Source organism: Cyprinodon variegatus, unplaced genomic scaffold (assembly GCF_000732505.1).
Source record: "Cyprinodon variegatus isolate N-32 unplaced genomic scaffold, C_variegatus-1.0 Scaffold286, whole genome shotgun sequence".
In the NCBI taxonomy this organism is placed as follows: Eukaryota; Metazoa; Chordata; class Actinopteri; order Cyprinodontiformes; family Cyprinodontidae; genus Cyprinodon; species Cyprinodon variegatus.
In genome coordinates this window covers 93,615-109,100 of record NW_015150739.1, presented here as the reverse complement: position 1 = coordinate 109,100, position 15,486 = coordinate 93,615, and the positions used below count along the sequence as shown (strand labels likewise).

At 38.8% G+C, this 15,486-nt stretch overlaps 1 protein-coding gene across 1 annotated transcript in view; it reads right to left on the bottom strand.

The window, feature by feature from the left end:
• Positions 1–200: 200 nt before the first annotated feature.
• Positions 201–15,486, bottom strand: part of fam53b (family with sequence similarity 53 member B) — an 18,489-nt gene continuing 3,203 nt past the window's right edge. Inside the window, exons 2-5 of the mRNA XM_015383530.1 lie at positions 10,516–10,745; positions 9,830–9,878; positions 7,505–8,247; positions 201–1,217 (exon numbers count right to left, since the gene is read on the bottom strand). Coding sequence (XP_015239016.1) covers positions 924–1,217; positions 7,505–8,247; positions 9,830–9,878; positions 10,516–10,605 — 1,176 coding nt within the window. The 5' untranslated portion in view covers positions 10,606–10,745 and the 3' untranslated portion in view covers positions 201–923. The remainder of the gene's footprint in view (positions 1,218–7,504; positions 8,248–9,829; positions 9,879–10,515; positions 10,746–15,486) is intronic.

Sequence of the window (15,486 nt, the reverse complement as noted above, 5' to 3'; positions counted from 1 at the left end):
AATAACTAATGTCTGAATGCATATAAAACAAATCCCAGTTTGGCAATTTGTAGATCAAACCCAAATAAAATGACTGCTTTGTGGCAAAATAACAAAAATATTTAAGCAGAGGAATATTTCCCACAACTTTTCTAAGCACCCGAGCAAAAAGACCTATGACAGCTTATAAACAAAGTTAAATAAATTAAATGACAAAAAATTCCACTTTTAAACCTGTTTATTTTTTTTTATAGAAATTATGTTTCATGTATTACATAACTTTGTAGTTACAAATTGTAATAATGAAAGAACATGAACACAGTTAGCATCTCAAAGCATCTCTCAGACATTCAGGAGCTCAGATTTTAGAGCTGAGCCTGAAGTTACTCAGTAAAACATAAAGCTCATCTTTACTTTGAAGGTGTTTTCTGCTACTTACTGCTTAATAAAGAGTGAATGGCGCATCAGCAGTAGCTAGTTAAGTGGTGTTCATTCGTTTCCATCATGTACCTATGTGCTAGTGAGGAACGTCAGAGGAAAAAATAAAGACACTCTTTCTAGTGCAGAGAATTTATACAAACCTGCTGTGAATTCTCCAGACAAAGCACAAGTAGGCTATTCAAGATTAGAGTGATGTCATGGTATCTATGCATTTTATCATTTCCACTCAGATCCCTCTTTACTGCTTTTCGTTTTCTCCTGAGACAACACGTGGGGAGTCGCCTCTAAACACACAAAGTCCCCAAACATAGACATTTAAAGCACAAAATTCCTGCTCAGTCTTCCTTTAAGAATTTTTTTTTTTAAAGCGCTGGAATGCTCTCTGCATGAGCTTCCCCTAGCTTTGTCCATAAGACTATCAGCACTGTTTATTGTACCACCTGGTGATAAACTTCCAGTCCAGTAATTAGCTTCCCCCCCAAAGGAGGAAAAAGCAGCTCAGTTCAGTTCCTCTCAATCTGCTCGATGTCGAGTTCCCCTCCGAGTTGATACATGTCCCTCGTCATGCTGCACAGCCCCACCCAGAGGGTCTCGCCATCCTTTCCGCCGGTCGTTCCCACCGTTGTGCCGTCGCCGTGGTCATCAGAGTTCCAGGCAGGATCGGACGACTCCAAGCCATCCTCGTTTTCAGATAAGTCATCACCGTTGGACCTGAAAGAGGGGGCCGCCGGGCCTGGCTTCAGTGGGTCGTCGCTTGTGATACCAGGGCAGCTAAGGCTGTGGAAATTCTGAAGCGTCTGTTTATAAAGATTTGAAAAGGGAGAAAAAAAACACAAATCATTAAAAAAGAAAAAAAAAAAAAGCTTGACAATAAAATTGCTGCCCTAATTTGAAAAAGATCAAATTAAATTTGTCCTGAGATATCAAAAGGAAATGTTGAAATGCGTTAAATCAAACTAATTAATTCAAGGGTGAATCAACATTACAGAGCATTAAATACCAATCCAATTACTTTAATTATTTAATTGAGAAAGTGAAACCCAAGAGATCCATTAAACACAATATGGATAATGTTTAGGACAAATGTAAACCAATGAGAGGTCTCCCACATTATGGTCTACACAATCATAGCAAACCATGCTGACATTTTTCCAGCAGACACAGAAACCATCACTTAGAAGAGGAAAGCTTGGTTTTTGCTATGTTCTACATTCAGCATGGAAATGAGACTAAAAATAAGGCCAATAACTTTTTCAGTATTCATGCTCAATGCAGGTTTGACCCGCTGCAGCCAATATACTGCTAGACTCTAGGGGGTACAGTAGGGCCCAGACAAGCCTGCAACACCACACTACATAGAAAAGTAGAAAATCCTGTTTTCTTTATTTTAACGCCTGCTTGGATCACGCAGTGTTATTAATTACCTTCAAAGAGTTTTCATAATCTGCTCACGATGTTTAATTTACAAAATCCCACCAGTAGAAACACATGTTTGTCGGCCATATTTATTTCCACACAGGATTATCCTTTTAGGTCTGGAGTAACGGACAGTAAAACAGATAGCTGAGCCTCGCTAGGATGTTGAAGCAACACTTATTAAATAATAAGGGGAAAATGAATGAGTCATGAACAGCAGCTGGACTCAACAGCAACAATATGCTGACAAACACAACATGGCCTACTGCACGGCATTCCTTGGTAAAAACCTACCAGGTGTGAGAACAAAAGACAAACTGTTGATTAGTGGTCTAAAAATATCTTTTCATATAAAGAACATTTTAAAATCTTGAGAAAACACAATTCGGGTTTTCTTTAGCTGTAAGCTCTAATTTGAGGGACACAAATGAAGATTATGCTTTCAAATATGTCCTAAAAACCTGGTACTGCTTATGAAATACGCGACAGCAGATGCTGTAGCCTTCAACTTCAGTCTTACGACATGGAGAAGGTTGCTTCAGAGAAATATTATCTAGAAATAAGCCACAGGATGAACCTTTTGGCTTAAGGCATGATTACTCAAGAAAATCTTCTGTCATGTTATAAAACTGCAAATTAAGAAAGGATGTAGAGTTTATGCTGATTGTTTTAGATCTAAAGGTTAAAGTGGATAATCTCTCAAAAAAAATCATTTCAACTTTAAATCTTAAAAGATAAAACTGGAGTTCCACAGGGGTGGATTTTTGGATCCAAGCTTTTTTGTTTGTTTGTTTATTTTAGTTCAATTATATTCAAGATGCATTACCTAAATTCACCAGCTCTGTTGTTATTGAATCCAAATTAAGCAAAAAATTGTTATTTTCTGTGGTTGTAGAAAAATATTTGCTTATTATGTCTAATATTTAGTTTTTTTATGTTCTTTATCCAAAAGCAGTTTTGTAAATGTGTGAGATCTTTAAATCTTACCCTTATTCGCTTTTTTCAGTATGTAGCTTTTAACTCAATCTAAGAGGTTCTCTTTAATCTTTTTAAAAGAAACAAAAAAAAAAACAGCCAGGAACTAGTTCGCCAAATAATCCAGTAAAAATGTTTATGGAAAGATTAATGTTACCTTCATTACCAACTGACATCAATCAACTAAGCCTAATTAAATGAATAAATAAGACACAAAATGGCTAATGTATGGAACTCAAAAAAAAGAGGCGGGGCCTATTATTCACCTTGGATTTAAACTGATATGGGCACCAAGCTTGGGTCTGTTTTTTTATTACTCAGGCCTATCAATGGCCCTTCACAATACTCAGATCTAGGAAAAAAAACAACCTAGAAAGTTCTGCAGGGGAATACACATGTGCCAATGCCGGTGTGGGCATGCTTGCAACAGCTGTACATGCCGGAATGACGAGCTTTTATGGCGGAGGCTTATCCAATCTGTATGGCTCATATGAGGAAGAGGGGGGACAGCTGCCTCATGCTTCGCAAGCGTTGCAGACAAGAGAATAGAGCCTCTGTCAATTCATCCCTCATCCGTGTGCTTATGTAACCTTTAAAAGGGAAGAGACCATTAAAGGTACAGCTTGTGACCACGTTTTAAGAAGTGTGGATGCAGATAATTAACTCCTTTAGCTGATTAGTGAGAATCCTTAAAATCTATCAATCAAAATGTCAAAAGTAGTTCACTAAGAAAACCTGAATATATATGACTATACAAAGTATTAAAAACCATCAGCAGTTGGTCTTCAATTGTTAACATTTTTTCAGAAACCATCCCCTTTAAACACAAGCGCAGGGTGAGCAGCTGCAATAACCATAAATCTCCAAATCTCCAATGAGGCACAGATGTAGAATCAGACACAGGCGACATTCACTACCAAAGAACCTCAAGCTGTAATGAGGAGATTGGTCCCTACTTTAGGTAGCTGGCAAGCAGATTGAGGCCTTTTATTTTTATTTTAAGGTTTAATCAAAGAAGGTTTAGATTCCACACCGCAAACGACACCTTTTCCTCATTTCATTACTTCACAGAAACATTTTGTGATCCAGACAAAAAATATAGAGAAAAGATTTTAAAAAGCAGCAAAAAAAAGTTAAAGGTTACAGCTTTTAAACTACTTTTATTTGCCCATTCCTCCGGAATCTTGAGTTCTAATAATCCTGCTTTTAGACCTAAAGATTTCCAAGTCCATCAAGATATGAACAAAAGTATTAGTGTTTCAAATACCACAGGGCTACAAAGCAGAGGAAAATCAAGAATCTAATTCAAAAGGTTCAAATGTGTTTTTGATTCGTACTCCTTTCACATCGATTCATATTATTGCATTAATGCCCAAAGAACTAGGCTTAGATAGAACCAGAGAAACTAAATTTGAATTTATCCTAGAGTTTGTTGCTTTAGGACACAGGAGATCAAAGGCAAACTGCTGTTTTTCTTGGCTCTGCTAATGTAGACACATTTGTCAGCAGCAGGCCAAGTATTGCATAGTTGCATTAGCACTTCAGACTCTAGAGTAGGACTTCTGGCTCTGAACATGGGACAGAACCGATGAAAGGGCTGAGCAAGACTATGGAAGGGATAAGAACAACATTGGTAGGAGCATGTAAAACATTTTCAAACCCAGCAGAGTTATGGTCTGAGAAATGCTTTTATTACTGTGTGTTTTAGTCAAGTTACAGTAGCTCCTGCAATACTGACCTCAGCTCTACAGCATCCTGTCGCATTGTAGCCATACTCCATGCATTTTATTCAGATTTATTGTGACAAAACATGCTATATCCAATTTCACACCAATAATACTACTGCTGCTATTGCCAATAGCTTATATTAGACAGTTTATCATATGTTGTAGGTGTGTGTATGGGGATCGGGGTACATGACTATTTAACTTTTTGTTATACTTCATATATAAAGTGATCTATACATATTATTTAGTATTATAATACTTATTTATCATTATATCCCCCTTCTTCATGGCTTAGAACCTCATCTTTCTTTTACAGTCACTCTCAAGCTGCCTGTAAAACACATAATCTGGTCATTTTAATGGGCGGAACCAAACCGGTTTATACGTCTTAAGATTTGAGCAGCAATCATTGTAGATCACTCGCAACACACCCACTTATTGCATGTGCAATTGAAATGTTTGCAACTAACTAATTTATCAGTTAAGGGTAGAAGTCTAACAAGAAGTGATGAACTGAAGTCACTCTGACCTATGGAAGCCCAAAATTGTTGGAAGACCCATCTGTTATGATCCTTTGCCTTCATGAAACAGTTTTTAAACTAATGCTTCTCCAAAATGCAGAAAACCTGGATAAATACTGAGATCAAATCACACAGCTGGACTCTACAATATCTACCGATGCATTAGCTACAGAACCAACTGGATTGGATTTTGGAGAAAAGGGGGCTTTATATAAATACAATCCAGAATATCAGCTGTACTACTTTATAATTGTCTACCCAGTAAAACTTCATAAAAAATAACATTCAGCAAGTAGCAGGTGATCGGATTCTCCTTGTCAGAGTTGCCCCACTGAAGTGTCTGGATGATGGTACGCTTCAGAAACATTCAGCAATACTGTTGGCGCTCTTTGAATAGCAAGGAGACTATGAATCCTGGTGAGCTAAACACGTTTTGGATTAGGATTCTCAATTTGAAAAGTGATTCTTTGTGTTTCTGTTAATAAAATACTAAAAAATTTGTACTTTTGTTCTTTGTACATCTTCCAAACCAGAACATAAACGGTGGAGAAGATCAGCAGCTTTAAGCTCTGGGAAAATATTGCTGGTCGTCTGGCCTGGTGTTGTTTTTCTCCACACTGACCTCGCCTCTGTTCAAAGCCCCCATGGCGTCTGCTGTGTCACAACTGTGACACTGGTGAACTCCAAATGACCGTCTCCCAAGTGTTTATTATCATATGTGAAACTCCACTGTGTGGGGGCAGAAAGACTTAAAGCCTGCATGGATGTACAAATCAGGTGTGATGGATTGGGTACACACAGACCATTTTCTAGAGGTCTGCTTTCACCCAGCTGTCTTTCCCCAAGGCAATAAACAACACCGCACACTTCTATTCCTTTTCCTGTGAATGCGGATACACACCCACATTATCGGAATGTGTCTCTGAACAGGCCTGCATGAATGAATGATTGCTGGCAGACACACTCATACGAGGTGTGTTCGAGGGAGAACGCCATGACCTTTACTGAAGGTGTTTGTTTTCACCACATGCAAAGCATAACGAGTGTCCAGCCTGAGTGTAACAAGCAGAGACCGGAGGACCTGGACAAAATCTCCCTGGGAGACTATCCTGTTTAGATCTGAAAATGTGTCGGTGGAGTTGGCACCTGACAAATACTCCAGAGACTTTAGTCAAATGTGGCTTCGAAAAAATATTCCTACCCCTCAGTTCCTAGAGTTTAAAATAGGATAATTGTAAAATGTAGTTTTATAGAAAAGGGTAAATATTTATAATTTTTGAGGTGATCTACTCGCCCATTTAAGGGGCTGTTCAACAGGAGGGATGTATAGTGCCAAGCTTCCACCATCTCTCAGAGCTCTGCTCAAATAATCATCTGAAAGTGGAAGGCATGTGGCAGACCTTAGAAAAGGACAAGCACCCTGAAATCCACAGCTCAGGTAGGTGGATATGTTAACAGGACAACTAATAGGTCTCCAATATCATGCCTCTATGGAGGAGAAGCATCTCTGAGGACAAAGCATAATGTCTCTTTTACAGTTTGTCATGTAGGAAACACAGTAAGCATTTTGAAAAAGCTGATGTGGATGGGAAAAATACATTTAATAAAACTTTTCTATTTAGCATTTGTCACATAAAATTGAAATCTGTGTTTGTAGTGTGCCAAAAAACAATGAGTGGGGATGAACTGCTAATTGCTTATGGTCTAAAATGTTCAAAAACAGTTATAAACCACTGGACTTTGTTTTCAAAGATTGAAGACATTTCATTTCCCACCCAGAAAGCTTTCTCAATTCAAAATGTTCTGTCAGAACTGAACTAACCATTTAATATCACTATTTAGAGATGCCAAAAATGTTCATTACCTCTTTAACAGGCAGATTTTATCATCCAAAGTGAGATAAACAGAAATTTATAAATCCTTGAGACTTTTCACAAGGTTCTATTATTGCTATCATACTTTGTTTTACTGCTTTGCACTCTGAGGACCCGCAGTCTGTTAATGCACATTTTTAGTAGTATTTTAAATATGAAGTTATGTTTGGCATACAGCCCTCTTCTGCTAAATCAGGATAAAACCCACAAAGGAACCATCATTCTGTTATGGCGCCTCGCCAGTGAATGTTTGACTTAAAAACCCAAGCGCAGCATAAACTACTCAGGTTTCAGTAAGTGACCTAATAATCATTTATTCCTAATGTCTATTTAACCTGATAAACTTTTATAAATAAGATGTGCTAAATGCCCTCTTCGACTATTTCTTTTTTAAAACAAAGTTAACCTCTTTTTACTAAATTTTTGCCCCTCCTTTTAAGATTGTTTTCATTGCTCTCATCTGATATGCAGCCTTTGAAGTTGTCCCCTAAAAATAAAAGACTAACTGGTTAAAAGCAGGAACTCCTTTCCCATATTTCCTCACTCGTTGATCGGTTTTCCAAACACCAACCTGAGTCATCTTTGCCAGATCCAGAGAAGGTCTCTGTTTGTGACTGTCTGCCGGCCTCCTGCGTTTCACACCAATCTTGTTCTCGTTTAAGACACACGGCTGGGAGCGACTTCGAGCGAGGCCACCCTCCCCGCCTCGCCGCTTGAGTTCGGGAGTGGAGTCAGGGGAACTTGCTGGTGAAGATTCTTGAGCCTCGGGGAGGCAGATCTGTTCATGAGAGAGGTAGAGGGGCTGGGCGGACGGCGCAGAGGAGGGGGTTAAGCCAGAGAAGGCGGAAGGCCTGGGTGAAAGCTGGGAGAAGCAGGGCGATTCCTTGGTGGGTGAACGGGCTGGGAGGCTGAAGCTGAAGCTGCGCTGCATACCCGGAAAACTGAGCTGGGAATTTCCGACGCCGCTTCGCTGAACGCTGCCGCCGCTGTGGCATCTCCTCTTTTCTACAGACGTCCACACACGGGAGCTTTGAGGGCGCCAGATGGAGGAGCGGCAGCTCCCAAGCTCGTCGGAGCAAGACAAGGAGCGGCACTGCCGTTTGCTGGGGGGAGCTGTGGAGTGTGAGGTCTCAGTCAGACTGAGGTCCTGCAGCAGGTTGGAGATGGTGCTTGAAGTGGAGCCGACATCCCAGCCCCAGTGGTTAGAAGTTCTGTGCACCTCAGGCAGGACGTCCCAAAGGCTCTCCAGGCTGGTCCCAACAGGCTGCTGCTGAAAGGCACAGCTGGTCCCCACCTCACGCCATCGACTCGCCTCTGTAACAAACGAAGCAAAAACACCTGCTTTAAAAAAGGCAAATGACAGATATTTAGTGCAAGTTTGTTCCATGTGTTTAAAATTCCCAATATGATGTTAACAACTGAATCATTTTAAATTTCCTGGGGCTACACTTTCTCAGATAAAAGTCCCTTATCTGAGGTTTGGACTATTAAATTACCCAGAGATTGATGAGGGGTGTTGCTGAACCAGACTGTTCAAATGGACAGAAAAGAAAATGTTTTGTTGTTTAGTTTTTATTTTATATTGCTTACCAATGAATTTCGTGGTTATTCTGCAGAAGTTTACTCAATCAGGATATCCCAGGCAATTGTGGTGAAAAATTGACACATGGGAGTACAATTTGGCCCATGAGCCGCAAGGGTTATATCATCAATGATGACATGCCTAGCGTGTATTGACTGTTTTGTTCAATACTGATAAGTTGTGGCTTAAGGGCTGAATTTCTTACTCCATTGAGTCGATATTCCACTTGGATTTCAGAGAGACATCCTGACAGACTAAAGTCCTGCACAGGAACCACTTCAAATGCATTTATTAAAAGAAAATAATTCTCGCATCCATTTATCACTTTATATAAAAAAAGAAGGGATTTAATGCTACTCGGATCTTATTTTAAACAACAACAACAAAAATTTAACCCTTCACTACAGCTTAATCATTTTTATTCTCCATGATTTTATGTTTTTAATAAACAGGAATATTTACGAACAGCCCAAATAAGGAAAGCAGATCAAGTTTTCTTCAAAGACTGACCGGCAGACCTGCTTTGTTTTTCCATACAACACAGGCAGACTGTTTCCAAGAAAGCACTTTCTTGGGAATTTGGTTTATGGATCTCGGGTAAAATATTTCAAATTTTAACAACCTTTAAGAACCCTTGATCCCAGTAACCAACGCATCTATATGTTGAAGTCCTGCTTCAAGCTTAGTCAGAGTGTCGGCTTTTGTTTTCATGGTCTGTTTTTATAGTACTCTGTAGCTTTGTGTTATGGGTACTAAAAATAAACCCTGCTCCGTCCCTCAGGCACTACTTTAGTGTCCCTGTGTGTGCGCAGCTGACTGGAAAAAAGGAAGGAAACTCAACGTCCAGCTGGCTCACTATGCTGGAGTCGGCGTCAATATATACATATCAAACATTCTGATGAGCGGGTTGCTCCTGGGGGGAAAGTACCCTCCCAACTGTTATTTCTCTTTTGTTTTGAGTGAAGTTAACCAAGTAAGGTGGTGAGTCAGCAGCTAAACATGGCAGCAAGCGCCCAGTCCTGGCATGCAGCAGGTTTGTTCTTCTCAGAGGATAAACATCAATGATAAACAAAAGGAAAAAAAGAGAAAAACAAAGCTTGCAGGTACTACCCTCATCTATGCAAGGACTCTGCTTGGTTGAGCTGCAACTTCCTAAATTACACTACCCAGATTTGCTTGTTGCGTAATCATCCCAGCAAGGAAAAGGAGATGACCTCAGAAGCCAAAAACTCATGACATACATGCTCATAATCAATGCGTGTAAAACTTCTGTGCACAACTGCATTTTTATCAAATGAGATGAGAAAAGCTTACCCATGAGTCCGCAGGAAAAAAGTGCCGGTCCCTGGCTCATGATCTGTGCCTGGAGGTGTGTTATAACATCAGAAAAAAATAGATTCTGTCACTTCTTTAAAAACACAACAGAAACATAATGAATATGGGAATTTATTCAGTTCAATAAAAGTTAAAATCTTTAGCATGTATTGTCTCTGATGAGTTCAGCCGCTGTAGGGTGACGACATTTCATATTGCATTCATTGAATACATTCATTGAATGCAACTCATTCCACGTGAGCGGGGGGGATTTTCGTTCAATGCTGGCAGAGCTTCAAGTTGTAAGGACGCAGAGCAAAAGAAAATACGGAGTTATTTAGTCAGCCCTGTTTGACAAAAATGCCCAGAGGATTCCTGGTATGCTGCCAGATTTTATGATGCAATCATCTGTAATTGTAACACAAGTATCCTCCACTTATCGTAAAACATTCCCATTGTTTCTCTGATGTCATATCCTGTGTGTCACTCAAACCCCTGCCCGAGAGTTAAGTTTTAGTGGAACTAAAACATGGGAGTGTAGAGGTAGGCGGCCTTAATTAATAGCAGCACCTTATCCTCTCCTTTGATGAACACAGCTGAAATCTCTTGGCGAGGTTAAATAAACATGAAATTAAATTTCACAAGCGAGGAAAACCTGCTTATGTAATCTGAAAACATCCTCTTACCGTGCCCAAGTCTTTACGTGTTGATGCTACATCGTCGCCTCCCTTTTTTTCCACAGTTTTCTTGTAAATGATCACCATTGCAACGCACATCCTTGTCCACAGCCGTTCCAGTAAATACAGATTGGGCTGCAGGCCATTTCTTTAGGCTCGGCGGCGTTAGTCGGCTGTCATACGGCTAATACAGAAGCCCTCAACTTCTCCAGGAATGTGCTTTACTCTTTGGCCTGACCCTGAGTAGACAAATGGAGAAGAGGATTAGAATTGGGACATTTTTGATATTCTGAGAATTAAACAAGCAACTGATGGAGAAGAAGGGATCCCTCAAATGGAAAGTCAAAAGAAATTCCCTGAGAATCTTTGTGGTTGCTGTGTTAACCAATACCGAGTGTCGTCCAAGGTCTTCTGTTTCAGCATGATTAAGAATGAAGGCTGAATTTAGTGACACTCAAAATGAATGGCATAGTTTTAAAAAGTTTAAACTGCACAGGAAAAAAAAAATACAATTTCCTTTCAAGTTACCCCAACTGCTGATGCTCTCTGCCAATCAGCAGGCTGAAAGGAGCCTCCCAAACTTATTAGGAAGACAAATTTCACTATTTTTTGTTTTACTACCCATTTCGATATATAACGGATTATTATTTTTCTGCATAGCCAGAAATAAACTGTACCAAATTTTGACAATAGATGCCATGACTTGCTGTGTTAGAAGTGAAAGACTGGTTCACCCTTAGTGCACTGAGGAGCATCTCTGCAGATCTTTCCTTCCAGCAGCTATTAAGGCTTCAGGACCATTACTGCTGATTAATATGCTGCTTTCATCATTGCCAATCATAGCAGTTTTTCAGATTTTTCATCTAAACAATCTGTTTCCATTTTATGACACAAAATGTATACAATGAAATTTGGTACATCTTTTATATAATCTTCCTCTTAAACTTTTCTCTTACTTTTTGCTGAAAATAAACCTGCATAAATGTTTTGAAAGGTAAAGTCTGTAGGTAACTACATGTTGCATGTGTTAGAATGAATTTAAAGCAGAAATAGTATTTAAATATTTATTGGAAACTAAAATACACTATTGCAAAAGGATAAAAGAACAGAAAGACAGAAATCTAAAAAAAAATATTTAAAAAACAGACAGAATGATGCAACATGGGTGGATCTGTAAAGAAAAATAAAACTCCAGGCTGCTTAAAAACTGCATTATCGTCAAAATATTCCCCATATCCTAAAAGAGTCACTGCACCAAACCTTACAATACCAACAGAAACAAAACTAAGCTCAAAGCCCCTTTTTAGACGTTTAACCTCTTAGTTTGGCCTTTCATACCCACAGATAAATATTTAATCATGAAACATCCAAACCTTCTTTCACACACATGGATTCTGTTTCTGCAGCTCCGACACGTGCATCCTGTTCTACATCTACATATGTGGAAGGTAATGGAGATTCAAGTCTTTCTGAGGACGCATTCCCAGAACACACTTTGTCTCCTCTCTGCCGTCATGTGTTTTCACTTCCACATGGCCTCCACCAGCAAGCCACATTTAGTGGAACTCCACCTCTTTTGGTACGTGCAAGTTTCCTTAAAAGCGTCCCACTCTGGAGCCCACAGAGGAGTTGTGTAATTGACTCCTCAGGGGCCGGCCAGGAATAGTTGACCTTGCGGTTATCAAAACAACCCTCCTTGTATTAATGTTGCTTCATGATTACACTAAAAGTGCTGATCAGGCCCCCTTGGAAGTAAATCTATATAACGGTGGCAGAAGATCTCAATACTATGGAGATCGGTTACACGTGAGGCCATGTCGGGTAGAGCAATTATGGCATTGAAAACATAAATAAAAAGGACACGAGATGTGTCGTATGATGCCCTGAAGGTCACTGTAGGAAGCAAACAAATCTGAAAAAGAAAGATTGGAGGTCTGTTGCTGTTGCAGTTAGAGGGTAGTGAAACAGCATCAACATCACAAGACCAAGCAAAAACATGCCACAGGTGGTGCTTGTATTCAGCTTATGATTTCCATTACTAGTGCTTATCACCTAGAGACGACAAAACCCAAACAGGAGAGAGCTTCTGGGGGAAAAGCCTCTCCAAAAACATCCACAGCAGTCACAGACTTCTTTTGTCTTTATCTGGTGGCATAATGGAACCGAACATCAGGAAGGGTCTGCAAGATGGCTGCCGCCACAGTATGGAAGCAGAAACAGCTCAAGCATCTGAATGACCTGAAGATGCACACACAGAAAGCAACAGAGCTCTCACAACCGATGGCTTTTACAGATGGTTTATCATCCGCCCACCATAAACACCAACACTATATTCAGTTAGAGAGAAAAAAAAAATGTACGTAATAATCTCTCTCTCGCTTTGGGAAATGATTTCATTCTTTTTGCCCCATAAATCTGAATGGACTACTCAAATGGGTGAGGCTTAGAACATAATTATAAAGATTCTTTAGCTGCATATGTTGAATAGACAACTATAAAGGCCTAACTCAGCCCAGCAGCCTTGGAAAACATAATAATAAAAATAATTTAAAAAAAAAAAGGAGGGAGGAGACTGCTTTTTCTTTGTTGAAAAAAACAGCTTGATAGCTAGAGATCCATATATTATTAATATACATCCCTCTATTGCATATAAGAGGAAAAACAGTGTCAAAAATTTAGATTAATTTACCAATCAGAAANACATCCCTCTATTGCATATAAGAGGAAAAACAGTGTCAAAAATTTAGATTAATTTACCAATCAGAAAGAAAAGACTGGGTTTTTAGGTGTGCATATATATATATATATATATATATATATATATATATATATATATATATATATATATATATATATATATAATTATTTGATAATTTGAAAACGGTAATGAAACAATATGTTATTTCCCAAAAACTTTCTCAAATTACAGCTTGGTTTTAAATTAGTTGTTAATGAATCAAATTGATTTAAGGGACCAATCAGTGATGGTTTCATCAGAGGATATAATCTTTTAAAAAAAGTGTTGTTGTTTTTTTTGTTTTTTTTTTATTCTGTCCCCAGTAAAGGAAGCTTATTTTAGAAGTTTAGTTAAACCCTGGTATTATTATATAGCTTACCTGTGGATCTCCTGCCATGCTTTGCAAACACCGCACCCATTACCGCCCCCAGAACTGCACCTTTCAAACGGCCAAATCCAGTTTTAGGAATGGTCGTTCTTCAGTACTAATGTAAAACTTGAAGGCATCTCCATTAGTGACCCCACATTTATCTTTAGTCAGTAGGAGTTTCTGCACTTCTGGTATCCGATAACTTAATCTGGGCTGAGGCAGCAGTCACCATGACAACTGAGAAGTCTAATCACCAACCAGACGGCTACGGAACATCTAAACTTAACACCAAATGCAAAAAAAAAAAAAAGTAAAGAAAGCCAACTGTCTGACTGACACACCAAGTTTTTTTTTGCATCTCTTGCTAGCATCCGTCCTGAACGGCAGTGATGCTGCTGCCACGGATGAGCAGATGTTGCTCCGTCCTTCCTTTGTGGTCAACAAAAAACTTTTCAAGCATGGCCGCTTTGGTTTTTCAGAGACATCTTGCGGTCACGCTGCAAAAGCGAGATACGACAAGTGAGGAAACCACACAGCGTGTTGGGTCAACTTCAGATGAGGGGGTGGGTCTCAAAACTGAATTGTTTTATGCTGATATAAAGTGAATTAAGACTTTTTCTATAATAAACGGATAAGAACTGGATCCCTTTGTCTATTAAAGTGCCTTGAGACAACATATGTTCATTAATATCAAATTCATGTAACTACATTTCTAAAGATCACACCCAGTGACTACTCTGTTTGAGCAGCTTTTCCATACATTACCCAGACTGTAATCCCAGGGGTTAGGCCACCATTGCGTAAGGATTTGTCAGCTTTGTGTCTGACTGACAATTAGTGCCAATACTAATCCGTTTTGTGGCACAACGACAGCTGGTAGAAACAACAGTGTTTGATATCATTGCTTTAGCTCATTCAGGCTACTTATTAACCCAAAAAGCTGCCCTTCCAAATCTAATCTTTGTTGTTTGTTTTCTTTTTCTAATAGATAAAAAAATTAAAAAATGTCCCAACAAAGATTCATTAAAAGGTTTAGATATTCCTAAAGGTCAGAGTCCTGTAACTCCCAGAGGAACAGCAGATAAAAAGAAATCCTTCCTCTTTTTTGTGAATTCAGGTACATCAAGAGGATACAATATCACCAAATGTTTTTCCCCATCTTAGTTGTTCAGTTCAAAAAGCAAAACACTGTTAATTTTGACTTATATGGCTTACAGGAAAATAAAAGTACTTTTAGCATAAGCTTCATACAGAAACATTGTGTGATGACCAGGACGAAGAAAAAGAAACTTTTTCCAAAGCATCAAAGTTGCTTAACAATCAGTGATAATTAAAGGAGATATGTCTTCTGTGTTATACAAAGAGTGTTTTATAAAGAGGAATGTCTATGTTTGTGCTCTGAAATTATCTGTAGAATGAGAAACACAAGAACCAAGAATAAATATTACCTAAAAAACATAAAATAGCCCATAAAGAAATTTAGGCTTTACCAGCAATTTCACTGGCTATCGACCTTCATGCCATGCTGATGCAGTAGCCACATTTTTTTTAAATATTTCATTCCATCTCTGTATTCATCTTTTTATAAGTGGATATCAAGCTTTTTGTCAATATGTATTCATCTCTTTCTTTAAATACCAGTTTATCCTTCCACTCAATTTTCCATGAATAGGTCTGAATATAAAGCACTGTGCATAGTTTAGAGTTCTTGGGAATTACATGCTTGTGGATTGTCTAAGTGACTGTCTGCAGAAAGCCTGCCAAGTCAGCAGTCTTCCCCCATGATTATGTAGACTAAAGCTAATTCATCAAAAAAAAAAAAAAAAAAAAAAAAAAAATAAAAATCTATTTCAGTTTTTTGTAATATTCTCTC